Below are 23,234 nucleotides of genomic sequence, written 5' to 3'. Positions count from 1 at the left end.
TGCAAAGTACTCTGTAGACCTTAGAGTGCTATACAGATACTAGCTGCTGCTGTTGGCTGTTTTTACATTTGGACTGGACTTCAGAGTTCATCTGGCACAGAGGAGGAAACTGAAGTCCAGAGGTTAAATGACTTGTCCGAGGTCACCAAGGTGGTTATATGGGATTTGATGCAAATAAGTGATAAACACTAATTGAATGCTGATAAAGTCTTGTTTCCTATAAGTTGTTGTAACCACAAATTGCTTTCCAGTTTTATATCTGTTGTCTCAATTGTCTTCAATTTATTTCCAACAAAAGGCATGATCTGACATCTGCAAATGACAGTACTATTATACTGCAACAGACTACTTCAGATCTTCTGGGTTTCTCACATTCCTTTGGGTTCTTAGATTCTAGGATTATTAAAGGAAAGCCTTATTGGTAAACTGAATAAAGAAAACAAGGATTTGAGAACTGATTAGGACCACTCATAACCTTGCTTCTGGTATATCTTTCATGGGCCATAAGGAATGAAATTAATATAAATGAACATTCAACTGATTTGGGTATAGATATGGATATACTAGTATGAATGTTGTTGTTTCCAGGAGGAAGGAGATGATGATGTCGATAATACTAATAATATTAATAAGAGCTAGAATTCACATAGCATTGTAAGACTAGCAAAGCATTTTATACATTAAGTCATTTGATCCTCACCACTACCCAGTGGGGTAGTTCAGTTCAGTCATGTTCAGTTGTTTTAGTCATGTCCAACTCTTTGTGACCCTTTTTGGGATTTTCTTGGCAGAGACACTAGAGTGGTTTGCCATTTCCTTCTCCAGTTCATTTTACAGAAGAGGAAACTGAGGCAAACAGGGTGAAGTGACTTGCTGAAGGTCACACAACTAGTAAGTACTTGAGGGCAGATTTGAACTCAGGAAGATGAGTCTTCCTAACTCTAGGCCCAGTACTCTAGCTGCTGCACCAGCTAGCTAGGACTATTATTATTGCCATTTTACAAATGAAGAAACTGAGTTTGAGAGAGTTGTTGAAGACCTGCTCAGGGCAATGTAAATATCTGAGGCATGATCTAAATTCAAGTCTTCCTGACTTCAAGTCCATCACTCAACTGCCTAATTGTCTAGCTATTTGATCTAGAAAGGGAAATATGGAAAGAAAAAAAAAACCTGGGAGATTGAGATGAAAAGAAAAATGGGATGAGGGATTTTAGGATTATAGATTTAGAGCTGGAATGTACCTTGGAAGTCACCTTATCCAACCCTCTCATGTTACAGATGAGGAAACTGAGGCCCAGAGGTTATGTGACTTTCCCAAGATTACACAGGTAGTAAGAAGCAAAGTTAGACACGTCACCTAGGTCCTCTGATTCTAAGTCCAATACTCTTTCTAATGATCCATGGAAGGAAATTATTGACAATCATGAAAAACTTGACCCCAGTGTATTTCAGACTGTCTGGAACCTAAATTTATACAGATATCCAATTGCTTAAAACAAAACAAAACCAAGCAACAAAATAAAACAAAAACCCCAGGAAAGAAAAAAATAAAGAAAAAGAAAAAATGTTTAAAATGCAAAAATCAATATCATTCATTTTTCTATGTAAGGAAGTACATGTAAGATGGCTGACTGGACTCCAAGTAGGGTGATTGGTTTATCTTGTCCTATGAGTTTCATGTGGACCAAAGTATCCAGAAATTCTGCCCTGTAATTTTTGCTCATCTTGTCAAAGTCTTGGCACCTGGACCTCTGTCCCCACTCTGAGGTACAAATGGGTTGACAGAGGATGAAGAGTCCATGCTGAGGACAGCAAGATCACCCTTCACCTACTTGGATCTTCCCATTTGAGAGCTGATTCCTGAAAGATACCCCATCTAAAATTACAATCCAGCTTCAGCATGGGTGAATCAGTCAATCGATCTTTCAATCAACAGGCATTTAAATGCTTACTCTATCACAGGCACTGTGTTAAGCACTGAAAAAACAAAGAAAGAATGAAATAGTCCCTTCCCTCAAGAAGTTAATATTCTACTGGGGAGACTATATATATATATATATATGCATGTATATAATGTAAATGTACATATATACATACAAGTATATACAAAATTAATACAAGGTATTTTTTTGGGGGTGGAGGAGGCACTAGCAGTCTCGGCAGGGATCCTGCAAGACCTCATGTAGAAGGTGGTATTTGAACTGAGTGGAAACTAGGAATTCGGAGTCAGAAGTGAGGAGGAAGTGCATTCCAGGCATGGAGGACAACCTGCAGAAAGGCACAGGGATGTGGGACAGAGTGTTACATGTCCCCTGAGGACAATAAGTTTGGCTAGACCAAAGAGTATATGGAGGGGAATAATGTATAATAAGCCTGGAGAGGTAGGTTTGTTGTTCAGTCATGTCCAATGCTTCATGACCCCCTTTTGGGGTTTTCCTGGCAAAGATACTGGAGTGGTTTGCCATTTCCTTCTCTAGCTCATTATACAAAAGAGGAAATTGAGGCAAACAGGGTGAAGTGACTTGCTCAGGGTCACACAGCTAGTAAATATTTGAAGTTAGACTTGAACCCAGGAAGATGAGTCTTCCTGACTCCAGGCCTGGGACTCTATCCGCTGTACCACCTAGCTACTCAAAGGAGAGGTATGTAGTAGCCAGGTTTTTAAGGGATTTAATTGCCAAAAGGAAGAGGTTATATTTGCTCTTAAAAGTAATAGGGAGCCACTGGAGTTTACTGAGCAGGGAAGTGACTCAATTGGGCCTGTGCCTTAAAAATATCATTTTGGCAACTGTGTGGAAGATGACTTGGAGAAAGAAGAGATTTGAAGCATGGAGATCAATTAGGAAATTACTGCAATAATCACAGTAAGAGTTGCTAAACGGCTTGAAGTCAGGAAGCAGCCGCGTGAGTGAAGAAATGGGGATGAGTGTGAGGTAGATTTGACAAGAGTTGGTATATTGGTGTGGTAGGCCAAAAACTGACTTAAACATGGTACAGCTGCCAAAGGCTGATAAGGAATGCCCCTCCCCCTCTTTTGCCCCCGAGTGGAAGATCTGGGGTTCAAGTGCAGGCCCTCGGCCAGGCGCCCATCTGGAAAGGAGGGGCTGCCTTGCTTGCTCCTCAGACCTGATGAACCGAACATTTACTTCCCCATGGATCACCTCTGCCACGGTTTATTGATCATTCCTTCTCAGACAATGGAGCCTCCACCTCCCAGAAGTTAGGCTCCTTATGTATCTTTGTACAGCTGTGTAAGTAAGGCCACTGCTTGATAGCATACTTAAAACTCCCAAACTGCTTTATTGCTTTCAAGCACAAGAGTTTGAGACCGGCATGGAACTTTCCAAGGTGAAGAGGATTACTTTGCCTCAGGGGAACCCCAGCAGCTGACAGCCTTCAGTGTTAGTGTCCAAGAGGAAAGTCAAACCTTTCAACCAGATTGGGGTATTTGTGCTACTGGGACAGAAAAGGGATTGCCTCCCAAAGTGGAAGGTCTAGGCTTCCTCGGTTCTCAGCGGCAGGAAGTGCTAGACACAGGGAATGGCTAGGTTGGCAAAAGTCATAATTAGGTAGGCCTGTTGGTTTGGGCAGTATAATTGGTTTGGATAGGTAGGTGGCGCAGCAGATAAAAGTGCCATCCTGGAGTCAGGAAGACTCCTCTTTCTGAGTTCAAATGCTGCCTCAGACCTTTATTAGTTGGGTGATTCTGAGCAAGACACTTAGCACTGTTTGCCTCAGTTTCCTAATCTGTAAAATGAGTTGGAGAAGGAAATGGCAAACCCCTCCAGTATCTTTGCCAAGAAAACCCCAAAAGGGGTCACGAAGAATCGGACACAACTAAGGCTCAACAATAACAAACCAAAGGGAAAGACTAAGAAGAAAAAAATGACACTGACTGAGAGGCCTTTTATCCTGGTTCTAGAATGGATTGATTGAGTAGCCCCAGGCTGGCCAGAATAAAGATCCTCTGGATTCAAGTAACAATAGTAGCTGGTATTTACAAAGCGCTTTAAGGTTTTCGGACAGTTTTAAAGACAACAACAATTACAGCAGCATGAATATAGCTCTTTAAAGTTTGTAAAGCTCCTTACAAATATTCTCTTATTTTATCCTCACAACAATAGCAAGCAGTTGCTCTTATTATTCCCATCTTACAGATCAGGAAGCAGAGGCAGTTAATGGTTAAGTGACTTGCTCAGGGTCGTACAGCCAGTTAGTGTTAGTTAATTTTATATATACTGTCCTATTTTATCTTTAAAACAACCACGTGAGACGGGTGCTATTGTTATCCTCACTTTACAGATGAGTTTAGTTGTCCACAGCCATTTGTAATATGACAATGACGACTTGTCCATAGTCACACAACTAGCAAACATCTGAAACAGAATTTGCCCCCAAGTCTTCCTGACTACAAATACACTGCCCTATTCACTAGACCATGTTGTTTGTAACAGTGGCTCTTCCTATGTATTCATTCACAACGTCCCTGTTATATGCTCCCTGCTCTATGTTCCATAACCCATTTGGGCCCTCATCAGCCTGGACTACCGTAATAGCCTTCTAACTGGTTTCCTCCCTCAAATCTTTCCCCATTTCCAATCCATCCTTGACTCAGCTGCCCAAGTGACCCTTCTAAAGTGTAGTTTATTGTGTCACTCCCTGCTCCTTGAGCTCCAGTGGTTCCCTCCTTACCTCTGGGATCAAATTTGAAGTCCTCTGTTTGGCATTTAGTTCTCTTTAATAACCATGCCCCTTCCTATTTTTCCAGTCTTGTGACATTTTGCCTACCTTCTCACACTCTGCCCTGAGCAGTGCCAACCTTCTTGCAATTCCTCAAACATGACCTTCCATGTCCTGTCTCCCGGCCTCCTGGTGCCTCACACCCTTCCTTGTCCTCTCACCTCCACAACTTAGCTTCCCTACTCCTTCAAGGTTCAACTCATATTGACAAAGCCCACTGAGATTCAAATGGAGCTACTTGACTATGCCTTTAAACCCAAATCTGGCTCTCACTGATTGGCCAATAATAGGTCCCAGCCCAGGCTTCACTCGCTCATTGTTTGGGTTTTGATGGTAAATAGCAATTGTTTCTGTTCAGGGCAGAAACCCTTCTTGACTGATCCTTTTGTAAAGGCAAAGTGGGCCATCTTTTACCTCAATTCTTACCTAGCCTTTAATTGCCAAAAAGGTGTTGCCTCAGACAAACTGAGACCTGGGAAAGATTTTTTTTTAAGGCAATTGAGGTTAAGTGACTTGCCCAGGGTCACACAGCTAGTAAATGTCAAATGATTGGTCTGAAGCTACATTTGAACTCAGGTCCTCCTGACTTCAGGGCCAGTGCTCTATCCACTGCGCCACCTAGCTGCCTCGAAAGATCTTAACTTACAAAGGCCAAGGTCTCCCTCTGCAACTGAGGCCATCCTCAGTCATCCTGACCTATGTCTTGCCACTGGACTCAGAATGACTGTGGAGGAGGGAATGAGGCTGATGACTTTGCACAGCCCTGTCTTACTTATATCCAATTCACTTGTAAGTCAAGACAACACCCTCCTGATGTCACTGGTCTTCAAAAGACAAACAACATAGTGAACCTTCTTTGAGTGGCCTTTTCCAGTCTCTTCTCCTCTATCCCCTGATGCTACTGCCTTCCCTTTCAGATGACCTTCTACTCACTCTGTATATCTCTTGTATGATGAACTCAGTTATTTAAAAGTTGTTTCCACCATTAGAATGTAAGATCCTCTAGGGTAGGAACCAATTTTTGTCTTTTTTTGCATTCTCCACAACTTAGAACAGTGCCTGGCACATAGTAGGTACCTAATAAAAATGTTTGCTGATTGACTGAAACTTCAATAAAGATTTTTATCTGTTGACTTGTCAAAGTCGGATCCCTTACTAGGTCCTAACCTGGTCTATCCCTCTAGAAAAAAAGTCTCTGAGAATATCTGAGATGGAGATGCTTCATAGTTATCTCTCTCCTCTCCCTGCCATGGGACTTTTGTCCATTCCCAAACAGGGCATTCGCCAGTTCCTTGATGTCATGGACTATGATGTCTGGGCACTTTGGAAGTGATTGCCAAGAGTTCTTCCTTCTTTAAAGAGTTAGGTGCTGTCATGATGCTTCTCCATCAATTCCTACATGGGTTGTGCAATGTAACACCCTACATTTTCTCACTTTGAGCAATGACAGCTTTTGTGGGCTTGTTTTTCTGTAGTGGCTGTTACTCTAGGTTTCTAAATTCTCCCACCCACCTCTTCTTCTAAAACATAACAAAGAAATGATGAAAAAAAATTTTTTTTTTCAGAGAGAATTTCAGCTTTGTTTTCAGAGTCAACACAGAGAGAGGAAATTGAATAGGAATTTGAAACTTTTTTTTCCCTTTTGGCAACTACAGGGTTGTGTGTGATGTCTAGTTCTGTGGTGGCATGTGGGTGTACAACATTTACCTTCTTTTCTTTGTCCCATGTGATCTGTTCCAGTGAGTAGACAGGGCATCGAAATGTACAATGATCCTCCTCTTCCCCTAAGGTGGCCCACATATCTTTACCTCCCATCCTATTAGGGCTGAGCCTAGGAGCTGAGTAGGGTTACATGCCCTTTAGGGTGAAAGGTCACAGACTCCCTGCTGCACAGACCTTTTGAGCAGAGAGCATGAAAAAGTACTGATGTTTTGGAACCTGAATGAAACCAATAAATTTTTCCCCCCATGAAACTGGTAGAGACTGGACCTCTTTTTGGCCAAGAAGGTTACAGTGGGGCACGGGATGAGGGTAGTGCAATAATGTAAGAACATTCACAATGGTGCTTGGGCATTTCTGCCAGCTTCCCTCCAGGAATGAGGCAGTACAAATAAGACAAGGCCAACAGTGTTCAGTCCTATCCTTCAGAAATATAAAAGAAATAGATGAGAGAAACAACTTCACTTTTGAGAAGTACAAATACCTTTGATCCAATGGCTTTTTATACCTTAAAGTACTAGGTAAATGCAAGTCCCTATTATCATCCTTATCCTCCCCAAGGTCACCAAATTGCCTTTCATTCCACTCAACAAGTATTTATGAAATGCTTATTCAGAGGCAGTATGGTCCTGTGGATACAGGGCCAGCCTTTTAATCAGGAAGACCTAGAATCAATCCTAGCCTCTGATACATACTAGCTATGTGGCCACTGATGAGTCTAAGACCATAAGTTACAGAAGAGGTGCCTATCTGCCCCGTGGAGGGAATTTCCATACTAGAGAGCTCCCCAAAGTGATCAGATCAAAGGTGTGGATCACAATAACAACAAAATAAGGAAGGCCCTTTGCTGAGAATGTGGGGATTCTAAGTATCTGTGACTTCGTCAGTGTGGGGAACGCTGTCCACCAATGAAAGCTTATTAGTCCTATGGGGGATTGGTGACCTAGAATATATCTGCTAAAGATTGTTATAGGCAGATTTTGAATGACTCAAGAACTAGCACGTCTCTCCCCTCATACTGACAGGAGTTGCCTCTGGCTACAACCCAACTGTTTTCAGGAACTGGGTTTCATTACTCACTGCCTTCCAATATGCAATCTCTCCTATCCCAAATAGCAGAATGCTCAGTTAGTGTCCATCACTACCACTGGCCTTCCAACAGCACAGGAGCAACCAGCCTCCATCATAAACTCTGTCCTAAGTCCCACCTAGACCTCAGGCAGGTCATTTAAATGTTCCGAGCCTCAGTTTCAATACCAGCAAAATGAGAGGGTTGGTGTAGATAATGGGTTCTTAACCTTTTCTGTGTCATGGATGAAATCTGGTAAGGTCTATTGACCCTTTCTCAGAATATTTGTTGCGTATATTCATAATAGAAGAAAATGCTAAATTTCAGTTACAGGTTAGTAAAAATAAAGATATAGTTCGTGTTTCCCATCCAAGGTCATAGATCTTCCCTGAAATTGAACTTCACTACCATGTTTTGACTGCCTTCTACTTTTGAAGTTCCTTTATCTCCTGTGGTCTTCTCACCCTACAGCCTCTCCACCCTTGTGATACACTTGCCCACTGGTTCTAGGACTTTCTCCTAGAAACTACATTTTGAGAAAGGGCTCAGGTCAGCCATCCTTCATTCCTCTTTGGTTTCTACTTCTAACTCTCTGAACTTTACCACTATTTTTCTCCCTCCCCCCCCTTTTCAGTGACCTTTTTGAATATCGTCTTCCTACGAAAATGTAATCTCTTTAGGGGTAGGAACTGTCTGTCTTTTCTTTTGCTTCTATTTGTATCTCTAGTGCTTAGCACAGTGCCTGACATGTAACAAGCACTTAGTAAGTGCTGAGTTATCCATAGACCCCCTTGAGGGTCCATGGACCTCAAAAAGGACCCCTGGCTATCCAAGGTCTAGATGATCTTTAAGGTCTCTTCAAGCTCTAAATTCTTTCAGTCAAGGATTTTCCAGCTCTAAATCCTATGACCCTGATGGACAGCTTAAACCAAGTGGTGTCTCTAAAGCTATGGTATACCTAACCATATCTATCAAAATTGGATAGGCTAAGCACTTGGAATGGAGCCAGTGATTTTGAAGAAGGGTCTGGTCCTTAGGTTTCTGAAATTTGAAAATGTCTGTCTCATTACAAATTGGTCTCATTTAAAACAGACCAAAATATTTCACATTGATAAAATTTCTTTAGACAAGGATAAGGGGACCAAAGTGCCCTGATTTCTGTAAGACAGGCCTAGATTTAAATTATTTATACTTCATGGAGATCATATTCCAGAAATAGGCTCTTTTCTACCTTTTCTGGCATATCTGATCATTTCAGTCCAAGCGTTCTATAGATATCTCTTAAATTTGGTTTTCTAGAACAAATCTGGTCCTAGCTAGAAGAAAAAGCACAACTGGAGACAGGCTAAGTCAATTGGTAATAGCCTTGAATAATCTCCAGATCAGGAGGAGGGAGAGGTAAATCTGTTTCAAGATGGAAGCATGTGACAGAAACCTTTCCACCACCACACTCGTGAACATTGTTAGAAAACTATATTATTCCTTCTCAAGGCATGGAACTCAGAGACCATACTGACAAAGGTTATAATTACCTCACCTCTTGAGTATAACGCAGGGGAGATGAAAATGGTTGAAGATAGTTGGCCTCTGGAGTTCCTGTTAACTCTGAGATTCAGTGATTCTGAGAGTAGAAAGTAGAAGAAAGTAGAAGAAAGTAGGCCTTTCTCCCCCTGCCTCCCCACCACTATAATGTCAGCTTTTTGAGAGAGGTAAGTGTTTTCACTTCTTCCTTATAGCTAAAGTGCTCAGCACAGGGTCTGGCACATAGAAAGTAGTTAATAAATGCTTACTGGCTGATCAATTTCTCTTCTCCCATCTGACAATCAGGGTACTGACCAAGTTTAGAGGCATAAAACACCTGATAAATCTGTTAGGTACATTCTGGTCAAAGTGGATTTGGTTATCTCTACTCCCTGTTGGGAAATGAGGAGGCATGGCTGATTCTATTAAGCAGAGACTTTAGTCCTCAACTGATCTTTCAGAATAGAACTAAAGTATCTCTTTCCCCCCTCACTGGCATAAAAGTATCTTTACAGCAATTGTCTGAATTTTGTAAAAGTATAATAGAACGCTTACTGCTTAGGATGGGTTTTGCATGGAATTTAATTTGTGCTAATCAGCTGAAGACAGAGCAACTGTATTATTAAAAAAAACATATAGGAAAATGAGGCTGCTCATTTTTTAAGGATCCTTGGGCATGTGACCTTTTAAAAGGGAAGGATTCTTATAAGAGCTATGCAGCTCACCCAAGCCTGAGGACAGTGCTTTGTACAGAGTAAGCATTCGAGAAATGTTTGTTGTCTTGTATTGTTCTAAATGTAAATTAAGTATGAAGGAAAGGAAAGCAATCAACTTTCTCTCCAATTGAGATAATATCATCTTTTATGGGAATTAGCTAATGCTCTAGAAATATCCATAGGGGACAGGAATACTCAAAGAAAAATAGGCATCCTTCATCCATCAGATTTCCTTAGAAAGATGCCCCTTCTCCCTGACTTTAAAGATAACCCCTCTCAAATTCTAATAGATTTTTTTTCTTCACCTGAGTCAGTCAAGAGTTAAAGGTTCCTTTCAACCAATTTTAACACGTCTCACCCACCCCATAAAAAACCTAAAGGATTTGGAAATCTTGGCTGATCCTCTCTGGTACTTAAACTGGTTTCTCCAGTTTACAAGTAAAGCTTTTCTTAAGATGTTGTATAGTTACAACTTAACAGCACTGCTATTTCCTGAGACAATTTGAAATTGTGTCTCTCCATTACTGAAACATATCATGATTATTTGAGGATAGTTGGAGCAATAAATATAAAAGGGAGAAAAGTAATTTGTGGCCTGAGCACCTTAAATTAAGGGAAGCAAGAATCTGTTGGTGCTTAATCAGGTCAATGTTTATTTGGTTTTAACCCTTATTTCTCATCCAACCAGGCTCAGCCATCTGTGTTACCAAGAATAGGTCAATAAACGGCTCTGGACCTCTGTTACTTTCTTCACAAAATTATGTGGTTTCAGTAGATGCTCTGTAAAATGCTTTCTATCTTTCAGAGTCTCTTGTTCTTCACTATTGAATCAGCAATAGAAGTAGACGGCAAGAAGAGATTGATTATGTCTTCCTTGTAATCTTTTTTTTTTAAAAATAAAGGAGAAAATAGATTCTACTGGATCACAGAATCATAGAGTTACAGCCAGAAGGGGCTTCAGTGGTCAAGGCCAATCTTCCCACTTAAAAATTGGACATCTTTTGTCTTAACCATCCTTTTATTTCCAAATGGATCCTTCCTCTCTCTCCTACCCATCTCTTATAACTAAGAATGAAAAAGAAAGCAGCTGGGCAAAGCTAACTGACCCATCCCACACCCATAGCTCAAGAATGGAGGGAGATCTATCTTCCCAACCTTGATCTTTACAATTACACACCATTCAGTTTCAGGGTTATTTGTGTTGTTATCACTCTTTCTATTTATGTTATTCTAATCTTTGGGAATATTCTGTCCCTCTCATCTTACAGAGTAGGAAACTGGCCTGTGGCCCAGGGAGTGTAAGTGACATGTTCAACATGGTCACAGGTCAGAAGCAGGGTTTGAATCCAGATATTCTGATTTCAGAGCCAGTGTTCTTTCCATTATGCCCATTATTATCTAGTCATTATCATCTAATGTTTGCTTCCCTAATCTAAAATATGAGGAGACTGGAGTAGATCAGGGGTTCTTAACCATTTTTTTATGTTATCATGGACCCTTTTGGCAGTCTGGTGAAGCCTGTGGACCCCTTTCTCAGATGATTGATTTTAAATGAATAAAATAAAATATACAAGCTTAAAGCAGAAAACAATTACATTGAAATACAGTTATCAAAATAGTTTTTAAAAGTTTGGGAACCTCAGATTAAAAAGAACCTCTGGACTAGTTGTTCTCAAAGATCTAAAATCTTTTCTTTTCATGGATATTCTGTGCTCCTAAAGAGGGGAGAGAGAGCACCAGAGGCCATTTGCAAAACACTATTCTTCCCCCCTTATTTCTGTTCTTTGAAAACATGACAATTTTATCCTAGAAAGCTGGCAGAAACCCCATATGCTGTGGGTTAGGCAAGAGGCTGGAACATATTCATGGTCCTGCAAGGGAACACTTCTAGGAGGTGGCCTTTACCAACTGTTAAGTCAACAAATTTAAGAGAAAATTCTTTCCTTGCTCAGATTAGATCATATAAAGGCCCATAAATCAGGAGGAGATTTTGCTGTAAGAACCTTCTTCTTAGTCACCTTGGGGTCAACTGCATTCTTTAATATTTCTTTATATTTTACACATACATGAAACATATGAGGCTATCAGTGATGTACCTATCAGAGGATGATAAATCCTTATTTATTCAACTCTCCTATTTCTGAGTAAATACATCATACACACACACCACTCCCCACTTCTATTATATAATGTCTGAAGTTTTGAGTTAATTGTGCCTTGAGTTTTCTCTGTAAATAAGATCCCATAGTTCATAGGTTTAAAAAAGAAAAAAGGAGTAGACACCATTCGCCCACTTCATTCCCTGACATTTGGACTCTAAGCTGGTACTAAAAATGATGTTTATACCCCTGGATACTTATTAAGCTTCAGATTTTAATGAAGATTTATAAATGCTTTGTAGTAAGAATGTATCATCATCATGTTTCATTATGTGAATCTGAGTACTTGAAAATCAGCTAAACTCAGAAGTTCTTCCCCCAAAACTCAATATTATACTTGTGCTATACTAGATTTTAAGACTCTGCAAAGTGAAAACATATGATCAAGCATTTTAAAAAGAAAATTGTCATATTGGAAAGGCAAAGATGACATATGGGAGAAAAAACTCACAGAGCTGAAAGAAGGTTGGGTTGTTGAGAGTCAGTGGCTTTTTTCTATTTTCTTTTTGTAGTTCATTTTGGGTTTTGTGTGGGTGGAGTACGTGAAGGCAAAGGCTATTTGCTAAATGTTTTTGTGAGATTAGATCAGGTTCATAGAGTTGCACAGAACTACACAATGTCAGTGCTGGAAGCTCTTTGCCCATAAGGACTGTTCCCTTCTTTGTGCTTATATTCTCCAGTGCCCAGCACTTTTTTTGTTTCTTCAGTCATTTCAGTCATGTCTGACTCTTCATGATCCCATTTGGAGTTTTCTTGGCAAAGATACTGGAGTGATTTGCCATTTCCTTCTCCAGCTCATTTTACAGATGAGGAAACTGAGGCAAACAGGGTGAAGTGACTTGCCCAGGATCATACATATCTGAGGTCACATTTGAACTCAGGAAGATGAATCTTTCTGACTCTAGGCCTGGCACCCTATCTACTCTGCCACCTAGCTGCCTGACCAGCACTTAGTGGGGGCTTAATAAATACTTTAAGATTGATTGACATCAAAGGTCATTTTGACCCACCCACAACTGAGCAATAATTTCTGCTACCATACCCCTCACTGTCTGGTTCTCAGTCTCCACTTGAAGATCTCTAGTGACAGGTTGTTTCAAGATATCTCTAATTCTTAGGGCGTTTTTCCTTACAGTGAGCCAAAATCTGCCCCTTTACAACTTCTACTCACTGTTTATGTGTGTCCTGATCAAGTTTAATCCTTCTTATCCTACCTGATTACCCTTCAATCACTTCAAGATAGGAATGCTGTTTGCACTAAACCTTCTTTTAAGCATCTCCAAGTCTCTTTAACAGGGCTTCAAGGCTCTTCACCATTCTACCTGCCTTTCTGGAGGCAGTGTTCTTCTTAAAGTATGATGCTTATATTTCAACACCATATTACAGTCTATAGTCTATAACCAAACACAATGAGGCTCCCATCTCTTATGACTCTACATCTCAGCTAGGTGGGTGAAGTACTGGGCCTGGAGTCAGAAAGGCCAGAGATCAAATACGACCTCAAACCCTTACTAGGTGTGTGACCCTGGGCAAATCACTTAACCTCTGCCTGAATAAAATGAGAGAAAACCCCATGGACGGTTGGTTCATAGGGTCACCAAGAGTTAGACATGACTGAACAACAACAATAATCTCATTGATGCTTCCAGCTCACTCCATTTCCCAATTGCACAAAGCTCAGTCTCTCTTAAGCCCAGCCTCCCGTGGTGGAAGGAACTGTTTTATTTTTCTTATTTATATCCCCAGTGCTTAGCGCAGTGCCTGGCACGTAGTAGGTACTTAATAAATGTTTACTGAATTTAATTTAATGCAGTCTAACGTAATACATTAGCTGGTGTGATTGCCACATCACATGACACACATTGAGTTTGTAGGTTTCAAAAACCCATAGCCTTTGGCACACAACTTTTTGTCTGCCCACATTTACTTCATTCTGTACTTGGAGTTGTTGGTCTTTAAAACTGAGCTTGTCTTAAAAAAACAAATTAAATCATATAATAGTCTACTTCATTTTGTCATGGTGATCTAATATTATATGGCAATAGGATTCTCAAGAAAAATGGGCGTTAACATTTTACTGTAAAATCTTTGTCAATTCAATTCAATTAACATCTATTAAGCTTCTGCTTTGGGCAAAGCATTATGCTAGATGCTAGTTAAGACAACAGGTTTTGTGCTTCCTTCTCTATTTACGACACATGGCTAAGATGCACATCTATTAATAACCTTTCCATTCTTGAGCACCATTCCTCGGTGGTGAATCACTGCAACAAATTACTCAGAACAAATTGCTCTGGACTTTTTTCTCAGATGTAAACTTTTCATTCTGAAATTTAAGTGTCATGGGGATATGACTGACTAAACAGCAAATAATTGCTATTAAACAGACCAACCAGAAAACCCAAATGTTCTCAATGACATACTGGGAGAGAAATGTGAAAGAAGACTTCAGAGGGAAAAATTCATCAACAGAGGAATAACAGAGAGTAGGGAAAACTCAAGTGATTGACTCCTTCCAGCCTCTCCTCTGGGATGGAGGGGCCATAAAGATAGATAAGAGCTATAAGCAATCCTGAAGAGTGAGCATGTGAAAACTAGTAAAAACAGTACATATCTCATATTTTACATGACTGTGAGTCCAAGTTAAATAAGTAAATTAAATAAAGAAACCAACATGCTACTATTATACACACTGATATTGTCTGCTCAAATTTCTGTGGGGATTTACAGTTACAATTCTAGCCCTGTGACATGTGTAGTGAAAATATTAGACAGGTAGATGGAGCAATGTATCCTGAGTCAGGAGGACCTGTGTTTAAGTCCAGTTTTCACACTTATTCAACTGTGTGATCCTGGGCAAGTCACTTAAACTCCATCTGCCTCAGCATGCTCATCTGTAAAATAGGGAGAGTAATACCACCTATGTCCTGTGGTTGTTGTGAGTATAAATGAGATAATATTTGTAGAGCACATCGTAAACCTTAAAGTATTATATAAATGCTAGTCATTATTATTATTAATTATGATACAGATATGGAAACTGAGGTACAACAACTCTCTATTTCCTCTAGAGTTCCTATTCTAGTGCATAAAGCTGCTTAATTTAAATTCATCTGCTAATTAATTTAAAATACCAGAATTTAGGCATACCTTAAAGGACTGAACAAATCTTTGAATCAAATTTTTGCTTTTCTCAAGCACAGTCATTTACAAAAGAGGCGTCATGACTTGGAACAAAGTGCCTCTGAGGCCAAATATGGCCCGGTCTAACCAAGGAAGTTCTACTTAGAGTTTCAACTCTGCCTTCTAGTGTTAAGAGATTGTAAACTATTTCTGACATGGGAACAAAGGCAGAAAAACCAAAGCAGATGCCTAGGAATACTTCATTTAAAAAAACAAAAAAAAGGATATTTATACCTGGAAATTGCAATTGACTCTCCAGACAGGTTGGGTCAAGTACAGCTAAACTATGTCCTGCATTGTTCTCTGTGAAACAAATGCTCTGTGAAGAGACTTTTTTCTTTCTTTCTTTCTTTCTTTTTTTTTCCCCCTTCAAAGAACCACAACAATGAAATAGATAAGCAGCCTTGGAGTCTGGTCATTTGTCATACACCTACCTCATCAATTCTTTCCACCTTCAAAGGAGAATTCATAGAAGGATTCTCTAAAGATAGCATTCTTTATGAAGAGGAACTCCTGGGTTTTGCTCCCTGGGGTGACCAGGAAGTAAATCATAACCTGTGATTAAGCCTTGGAAAGAAGCAACTCTCATTCAGGGGCAGGAGGAAGGCAGGCATTCTAGGAGAGAGCACTTAAAGCCCAAATGCCCACATAAAATTAACCTTTACTCCATTTTTGCTGTGAAGGAAGGAGAGTGAAGATGTGAGAGGGGAAAACTCAAGGTCTCATTTGATTGAAATGATGTGAATATTGTGGATAAAACTGAGGTTTCCCATAGGTGTCTCACCTTCCATTTACTACAGATCTTTCTGTCCATACATAGAAAGTGTTCTGCATGCTGTCTTCACCATTAGAATATGAGCTCCTTGAGGGCAGGGACCTAGTTTTTGCCTTTCTTTGAATCCCCAGCAGTCAGCACAATGTTTGGAACATGCTCGTTGACTATAATATGCACCAGTTTATCCAGTCCAATGGATCAGATAATACATGCAAAATACTTTATCTAAGGACATGTTGTAATTCCCCTTTACCCACCAGTAAAGCTTTCTGAAAGCAAGAACTGTTTTATTTCTGTCTTTGTATCTGCTAGCCCAATGCTTGGCACATAGTAGGTATTTAATATGTGGTATTGAATGAACGTACTCCTATGTACCAGATATTATTACTATCTTCATGTCATTCTTTTTATCTATTTCAAAGGGATTCATATAGAAATATCCTGGGACAAATCACTATCTTTTTATTATTCTTCTATATTTAGTGTTCTACAGACACAAGGGAATAAAATAACTACTTTTTGCAGTGAATAAATGTATTAGAATGTAATCTCACTCTCTATAAATATCACCCCAGTAGCAGGTAGGACAACATGTATGATACATATCTCCTCTTCCCACATGGACCTACTCTGTGAGGTCTCTCTATTTGGAAAGTTTTCCAATTCTTGTAGTTTGGAGATTATGAATATTTGGTAGGGTGAAATTTATTAAAATGCTATTAAGCTATTACTTATTGCAGTAAATAGTAACAAGAAAGGGTCCTTCAATTTTGAGATTCCTGCCTGTAGCTTCTTCAGAAGGGAAAGCAAAGGGGGAAAATAACCCAAATCCTTCCGTTTCAACACAATTTTGGGCTGTACTGCTCTTAAAAACATATTTTCTTTCTTCTTTTAGTTTTAGTTCTGGAAGCATTTTCAAATGGTTTCTATTTTGCTTATCAGTCAAATAACAAAACAAAACCCAACAACTTAAAAGGTAAATCTTCCCATCTTGTGCTTCCTGAGCATTCTAAGAGTATGACAAAGCAAGTATTTATACACTGTAATGCACTAAGGTCAATGATGCTTTTCTGGAGCACAGCCATTTACCAAAGAGGCCTGCTGATGACTTGGAACAAAGTGCCTCAGGGGCCAAATATGGCCCTGCCTAACAAAGGAAGTTGCACTTAGAGTTTCAACTCTGCCTTTGCTATCATCTCTCAAATGTAGCACGTACAAGGACGGTTCAAAGAAAAAGGCATCCTGGCTTTTCTCCTGTAAGAAAGGAATCACAATCCCCATAGCTTTCACATGTCAGCAGAAGATGCAAGATGGAGGGCTCTTTTTGTTTGTATCGTCCGGGACCTGTAATATTAGAGATCTGGATTTGGGTTTGTTTTCACAAACCCCTTTCAAGTATGCAAACACTTACATGGGCACTTACCATTCCTGGTCATTATGCAATACCGGAAATGATAATTTTTAAATTCAGGTATGATGGTGATATTTACCAGGAATAGATGCTGACTTGCAATATCTATTCTGTGACAAGATACACAGGAAACCTGTGGGAACTGTAGCCTATCCTGAGAGATTGGCCAGGATCATTTAGGACCGGACTTTAAAGACCAGGGGTTCTTAACCTTTTTTTTTTTAATCATGGACCCCTTTAGCAGTCTTGTAAAGTCTATCTACCACTTCTCAGAATGTTATTAAATGCATAAAATAAAATACATGCATTACAAAAGAAGTCAATTATATTAAAATATAGTGGGGGCAGCTAGGTGGCTCAGTGGATAGAGCACTGGCCCTAGAGTCAGGAGGACCTGAGTTCAAATCTGACCTCAGACACATAACTAGCTGTGTGATTCTGGGCAAGTCACTTAACCCCAACTGCCTCACCAAAAAGCAGAAAAAAAAGAAAAAAGAAATATAGTTAGCAAAGTATTTTTAAAACAAGTTCATGGACTCCAAAACAAAAATCTATAAACACCATTCCCCCTTGTTTTTTCAAATGAAGAAACAAACTGAGAAAGGTAAGGTTACTTGACAAAACTGACACGAGGTTTAGTAGGTAGCAGGATCTAGATTCGAACCTGTGGCCCCTGGCTACAAATGGAGGGCCTCTACAGTCTTTCCTAGCAACTCCTTTTCCACACTCCCTATTGAAGGCACCTACTGCTGGGGGCAGAGGGGTGAAAAGCAGTTTAATACTCCAACTGAACACTCTCTGTCCCTTGGCCTTCTGATCTCATTCCCTCTGCAACTCCTCTGCTTAAATGCTGTTAAAGCAGAGGGAAATTCAAACCTTGATGACCTCCATTAGCACTCCTTTTCTCCCTCTTGACCCTCTGCCTCTTTGGGAGCCACAACCACCTCTCTCCAGGCCCTCTAGACCTGTGAGCAGCTAGAGGAGAAGCAAGAGAATAAAAGTAGGAGCTAAGACCAGTGGCTTACAAGTTTCCGCACTTTGCATCCAATAGTTCATTAATGATAATAATGGCCAATACACTGAGTTACACACTTTATAATTATTCACTCATTTCATCCTCACAACAACCCTGGGAGGCAGGTGCTATTATTATCTCCATTTTACAGATGAGGAAACTGAGGGTCAGAACAGTTAAATGACTTGCCCAGGAGCAAATAACTAGCAAATGTCGGACATGTCCCAAACATCCCCCAACATAAGCATCAGATCCACTTCACAAGAGAAACAGAGTATGATAATAGTAGAAAGAAAAGACTGGGGTGTGTGGGGTTGGGGTGGGGAGAGAGGGGATAGTAAGCTGTAGGGAGCCGATATACCTCTAATGATCCATGCCTCTGGCTCCCCTGAAGGGGCTCAGGTTTCCCTTATGGATTAACTAAGACTGTAATAACTTGAAAGGTTTTATATCAGGCTTCCATCTATTTTATGGGAATGGATCAAGCACTTCCTACCAGCATGTGAACTCAAGTAGGACTTGTGTAAGTTTATCTGAGGTCATGGTATTTTCTCTCCCCAAGCTGGCATGATATTGCAACACATGTGGGATGGTGAAGAGTATGTCCCAGAGAAGATAAATGCCTAACGTAGAGACCAAGTCTGGGTGCAGCTCCTATAAGGAATAGCACTACTAGCAATAGCAGAAAAAATAGACTGGGAAAATGCTGAGGATGTTAAAAAAATACTGAAAAGAATGGCTTTGGTTGAAGATGTTGGTATAATACCTTAATAATAAATGTGATTGAATTTTTAATAACAAGAGAACAAACTCTGATTCAGAACCAGCACTCTCCAGGGAGCTTAGAAATTAATCCTCTGATGGGATGAAGTTGTCACTATTATACATTCTAATTATAAACACATATTGTTTTTAATAATGACATCGTAACTCCTTTATTAGGGACCAAGATTGGGGATTTCTACTTTCTAAGCTACAAATCTCACAAGTCTTACCAGAACTGGAAAATATAAGGGAAAATTTGTATAAGAGGCTGAATGATGAAGAGGAATGAGTACATTGGACTTTGAATCAGGAGGACCTGAGTTTGATTTGAATCCCTGACACTAGCTACATGACATAGCTGAGTCACTTAATCTCTTTGAGCCTGTTTCTTCATCTGAAAAAAAAAGGTGGCTAATAACCCTCATAGGACTATTTTGAAGACCAAATAATGCTTAAAATGAAGCAGCTAGGTGGCACAGGGGTGCAGAGTGCCATGCCTGGAGTCAGAAAGACTCACCTTCTTGAGTTCAAATCTGGTCTCAGATACTTACTAGCTGTGTGACCCTGAGCAAGTCACTTAATCCTGCTTGCCTCAGTTTTCTCATCTATAAAATAAACTGGAGAAGGAAATGTCAAATTGCTCCAGTACCTTTGGCAAGAAAATCCCAAATGGGGTCACCGAGTCAGACACAGCTGAAAATAAAAAATATCTTAAAAAAAACTATAGAAATGGTAGCTGTATTTCTTTATGAAGATAATCATTCATCTGTTTAATGATTTAATTTTTATTTTATTTTATTTTGGTGAGGCAATTGGGGTTAAGTGACTTGCCCAGGGTCACACAGCTAGTGTTATGTGTCTGAGGCCAGATTTGAACTCAGGTCCTCCTGACTCCAGTACTAATTCTCTATCCACTGTGCCACCTAGCTGCCCCTAAAGGTTTAATTTTACAGTGGAAGAACAACAGTGTAGTGGGGGAAAGTACCAGTTTTAGAGTCAGAGAGCCTGGGTTTGAATCCTGGCTTTGTTTTATCCTTCCTCTGTGAACTTGGGCAGCCACTTAAACTCCCTAGGCCTTCTTTCCCTACCTATCAAATGAGATAATTGGATTAAAATGATGTTTATGGTCCCTTTTAGCTTTAGATTCATTCAATTTTAGCATATACTGAAATCTCTGGATTGTTCTAAATGTGTATTTTTAAATATTCCTCTCCTAAGCTTTTGAAGACTAGTTAACATTCATGCCAGATTATATTCCTAATGAGATTGGCAGAGCTTTGGATCTTTCACCCTTGATAGTGCTGGACACTGTCCTTCTCAATCTTAACCTCTCCCTTTCCCTTCATTGTATTCTCTCTTACTCGGGCTTTGATTACCCAAGTCAGACTAACTGCTTGCATCACTGATCCAAATTCCTTTGGGGGTCTCTTCAGGATGCTTTTCTTCCTAGTTTGAATTTAACAGCTGCTTGAGCAAATTCATCACTGTCTATTGGGAATTCTTCATTTGATTGTTACACATGCTCTGAGCATTCCTATCTTTTAAAAAAAAACTATTACTATGATTAACCCATTTTTCTATTTTTAGTACATTTCTAGGATCCTTGAATGCTACAACAGCATGGAGTCTAGTTTTTCTGCAGTTACCTGATAGGTCAGAATCCCTTCCACTTGACTTTGAGCCTAATACTCCTTAGATAAATTTCCTGAAGGCATTTAATCATTTTTGTTGCTGTTGTTAGCCAAGTAGAATGGCCTGGAATCTGTTTTGATTTTATATGTGCTTTGGCAACATCAAACACTTGGCATTTCCTCATGGTTAATCAGTTTAAGGCTTTCAGAGACTGAAATCACTCTAGTTGGGGCTCACTCTCTTTTCCTCTTACACGGTAAGAGTAAGGTTTTAAATGTCTAGAAACCTCAGGTAATGGAACTAGGCTTTTTTTCCTTCTGTGGCCCCTGGATTTTGGTTTCCTTATTCAAGCCTTGACTGTCATGTTTCTTATGATGACACAGACACCTGAGAGTCATTCTTTAACATTTCTGTCTAACAACAACCACATTTCTAAGTATTTAACAGGTCTCCATCTGGAGACCACATAATTGACTAAAAATGTTCAAAAGAGACATGATGTCAACTGGGAATTTCTAACCTATATGTATTTCAGAACTCTCTCAGGAGCAAATACTGACAATACCTCTGACGTTTCATTTCATCTTCCTTGCCACCTCCTCCCCCCATTAAAGTTGTCATTATCCATTTTTACCCAATGGTCCTGAAATTAAACAATCATTCTGATAGTAATCTGCTGCCTTCCTCCCCTCTTCCACGGCTCTTACTTAGGGTCAAATTCAGTGACATATTAGATTTTTTTTTCTTTTGTGCTCTCTCAGGATGAAATGAATGTTATTTAAAGTGCTGAACAAGTTACCTACTAACCTGAGGATTAGGCCTAAGCTGTTAGTTCTGGTACTTAAAATTCTTCAGGCAGTGACCCTATTAAAACAATCTCACTTTATCTGTACATATGCCCTTGAATTTATTTATTGACCAATGGCAGTCTTCTTGTGATGTGATTCGGGCTCAGTGCCATGTGGCTCTTTTCCAACTGGCTCCCATCTGGTAGAATGTTCTATTGTTTCAAGTTATGTCAAGTGAGCTGTTCAGAGCGCTCTTCCCGCTGGCTTTGACGAGCTTCACTTTGCTAGCTGTTCCTGCTGAATATCAGTTCATTTAGCACACAAAGTCCCATGTTCTAACTTCAGTAAGTGATTCAGGGGCCTCAAAGTCAACATTTTAAGCTCTCCAAGAGGTTTGCCAAGTCTCTGACTGAAATGCCTCACTCCTGGACTGGGACATTCATGTTTGGAAACACTCATGTCCCTAATGGGAAAAGTCATGTTACTCAAATAACCTTCAGGATCATCATGTCATTCACAGATTATAAATTCAATAAACACCAACTGACCTCTGTGTATGTGCGCCAGGGACAAGGAAACAACATGATGAAGACATGAATTCCAGGCACTGAAAATGTCCTCCTTCTTGGTCATTACCTGTCAAATTGACAGAAGGAAAATGGCTCCTTAAATAGTTGAGAATTTCTTTTTTCTTAAACTATTGCTGCTACCAGAATAATATATGCAGATAGAGTAGAACTAACTAGCTTATTTAAATGTAGACAGAGAATCCCCCAATTCTTGATATAACAGGCAACACAGTGGATAAACTGCTAGACCTGGAGTCAGGAAGGTCTGAGTTCACATCCAGACATATACTTCTTTAGCTGTGTAGCCCTGAGCAAGTCACTTAACCTCTGTCTGCCTCAGTGTGCTCATCTATAAAATGGGCAAAATAATAGCATCTACCTTCCAGGGTTGTTATGCGGGATAAAATGAGATAATATCTATTAATCATTTTGCAAACCTTAAAGCTCTATATAAATGCTAGCTTTAGTAGTAGTAGTAGTAGTAGTACTAATAGTAGTAATAGTAGTAGTAGTAGTAGTAGTAGTAGTAGTAGTAGTGGTGGTGGTGGTGCTGGTGGTGGTGGTGGTGATGGTGATGGTGGTGGTGGTGGTGATGGTGGTGGTGGTGGTGATGGTAGTAGAAATTATATGTTGCCATAGTAAACAATAACAATATCATTCTGGAGCATGGGTTCTTGGGAGCAACTGTTTGATGGTTGAATTAACTGACTTTAGACTAGTTCTACCTGTTTGTTAATTGTTACTTGCTAGACTGTCCCATCTCAGGAACTGGGCAATTTATCATCCAATTATTCTGTACACAGTGCCATCTTAATCATGTGGATCAAGACTTCCAGGAGTTATTCATTCAAAAAAGATTTATTGAGTGCCTACCTGCTATGAAAGGTACCATAATAACTGGGGTAGCAAAAAGGGAAAAAATGTGAGTAGAATAGATAAAACCAAAAGACACATAAAGAAAGGGAGATATATAAAACCACAATCACTAGTGTAAGCTAAATATCCTCTGGAAGTTGCTGGCTGATCCTTAAACCAGGCAGACAGTCAACAGACCTGAGAACAAGAGAGTTAGATTTGGAATTTCTGACTTTGTACCTTGTGACTTCCTATGACAATCTCAGGAACCTAGCATTAGGTTTATGTATTCAATCCAAATTGAAGAGTCTACTACA

The 23,234-nt window shown here is 39.8% G+C and overlaps 1 protein-coding gene across 1 annotated transcript in view; it reads right to left on the bottom strand.

Moving 5' to 3' along the window:
- Positions 1-23,234, bottom strand: part of ACOXL (acyl-CoA oxidase like) — a 521,856-nt gene that overhangs the window by 88,335 nt on the left and 410,287 nt on the right. The window contains exon 16 of the mRNA XM_027853786.1: positions 22,042-22,129. Coding sequence (XP_027709587.1) covers positions 22,042-22,129 — 88 coding nt within the window. The remainder of the gene's footprint in view (positions 1-22,041; positions 22,130-23,234) is intronic.

Source organism: Vombatus ursinus, unplaced genomic scaffold (assembly GCF_900497805.2).
Source record: "Vombatus ursinus unplaced genomic scaffold, bare-nosed wombat genome assembly UNPS02010219.1, whole genome shotgun sequence".
Lineage (NCBI taxonomy): Eukaryota > Metazoa > Chordata > Mammalia > Diprotodontia > Vombatidae > Vombatus > Vombatus ursinus.
Note: the sequence above shows the minus strand (reverse complement) of the source record. Positions and strands in the feature narration are given on the sequence as shown.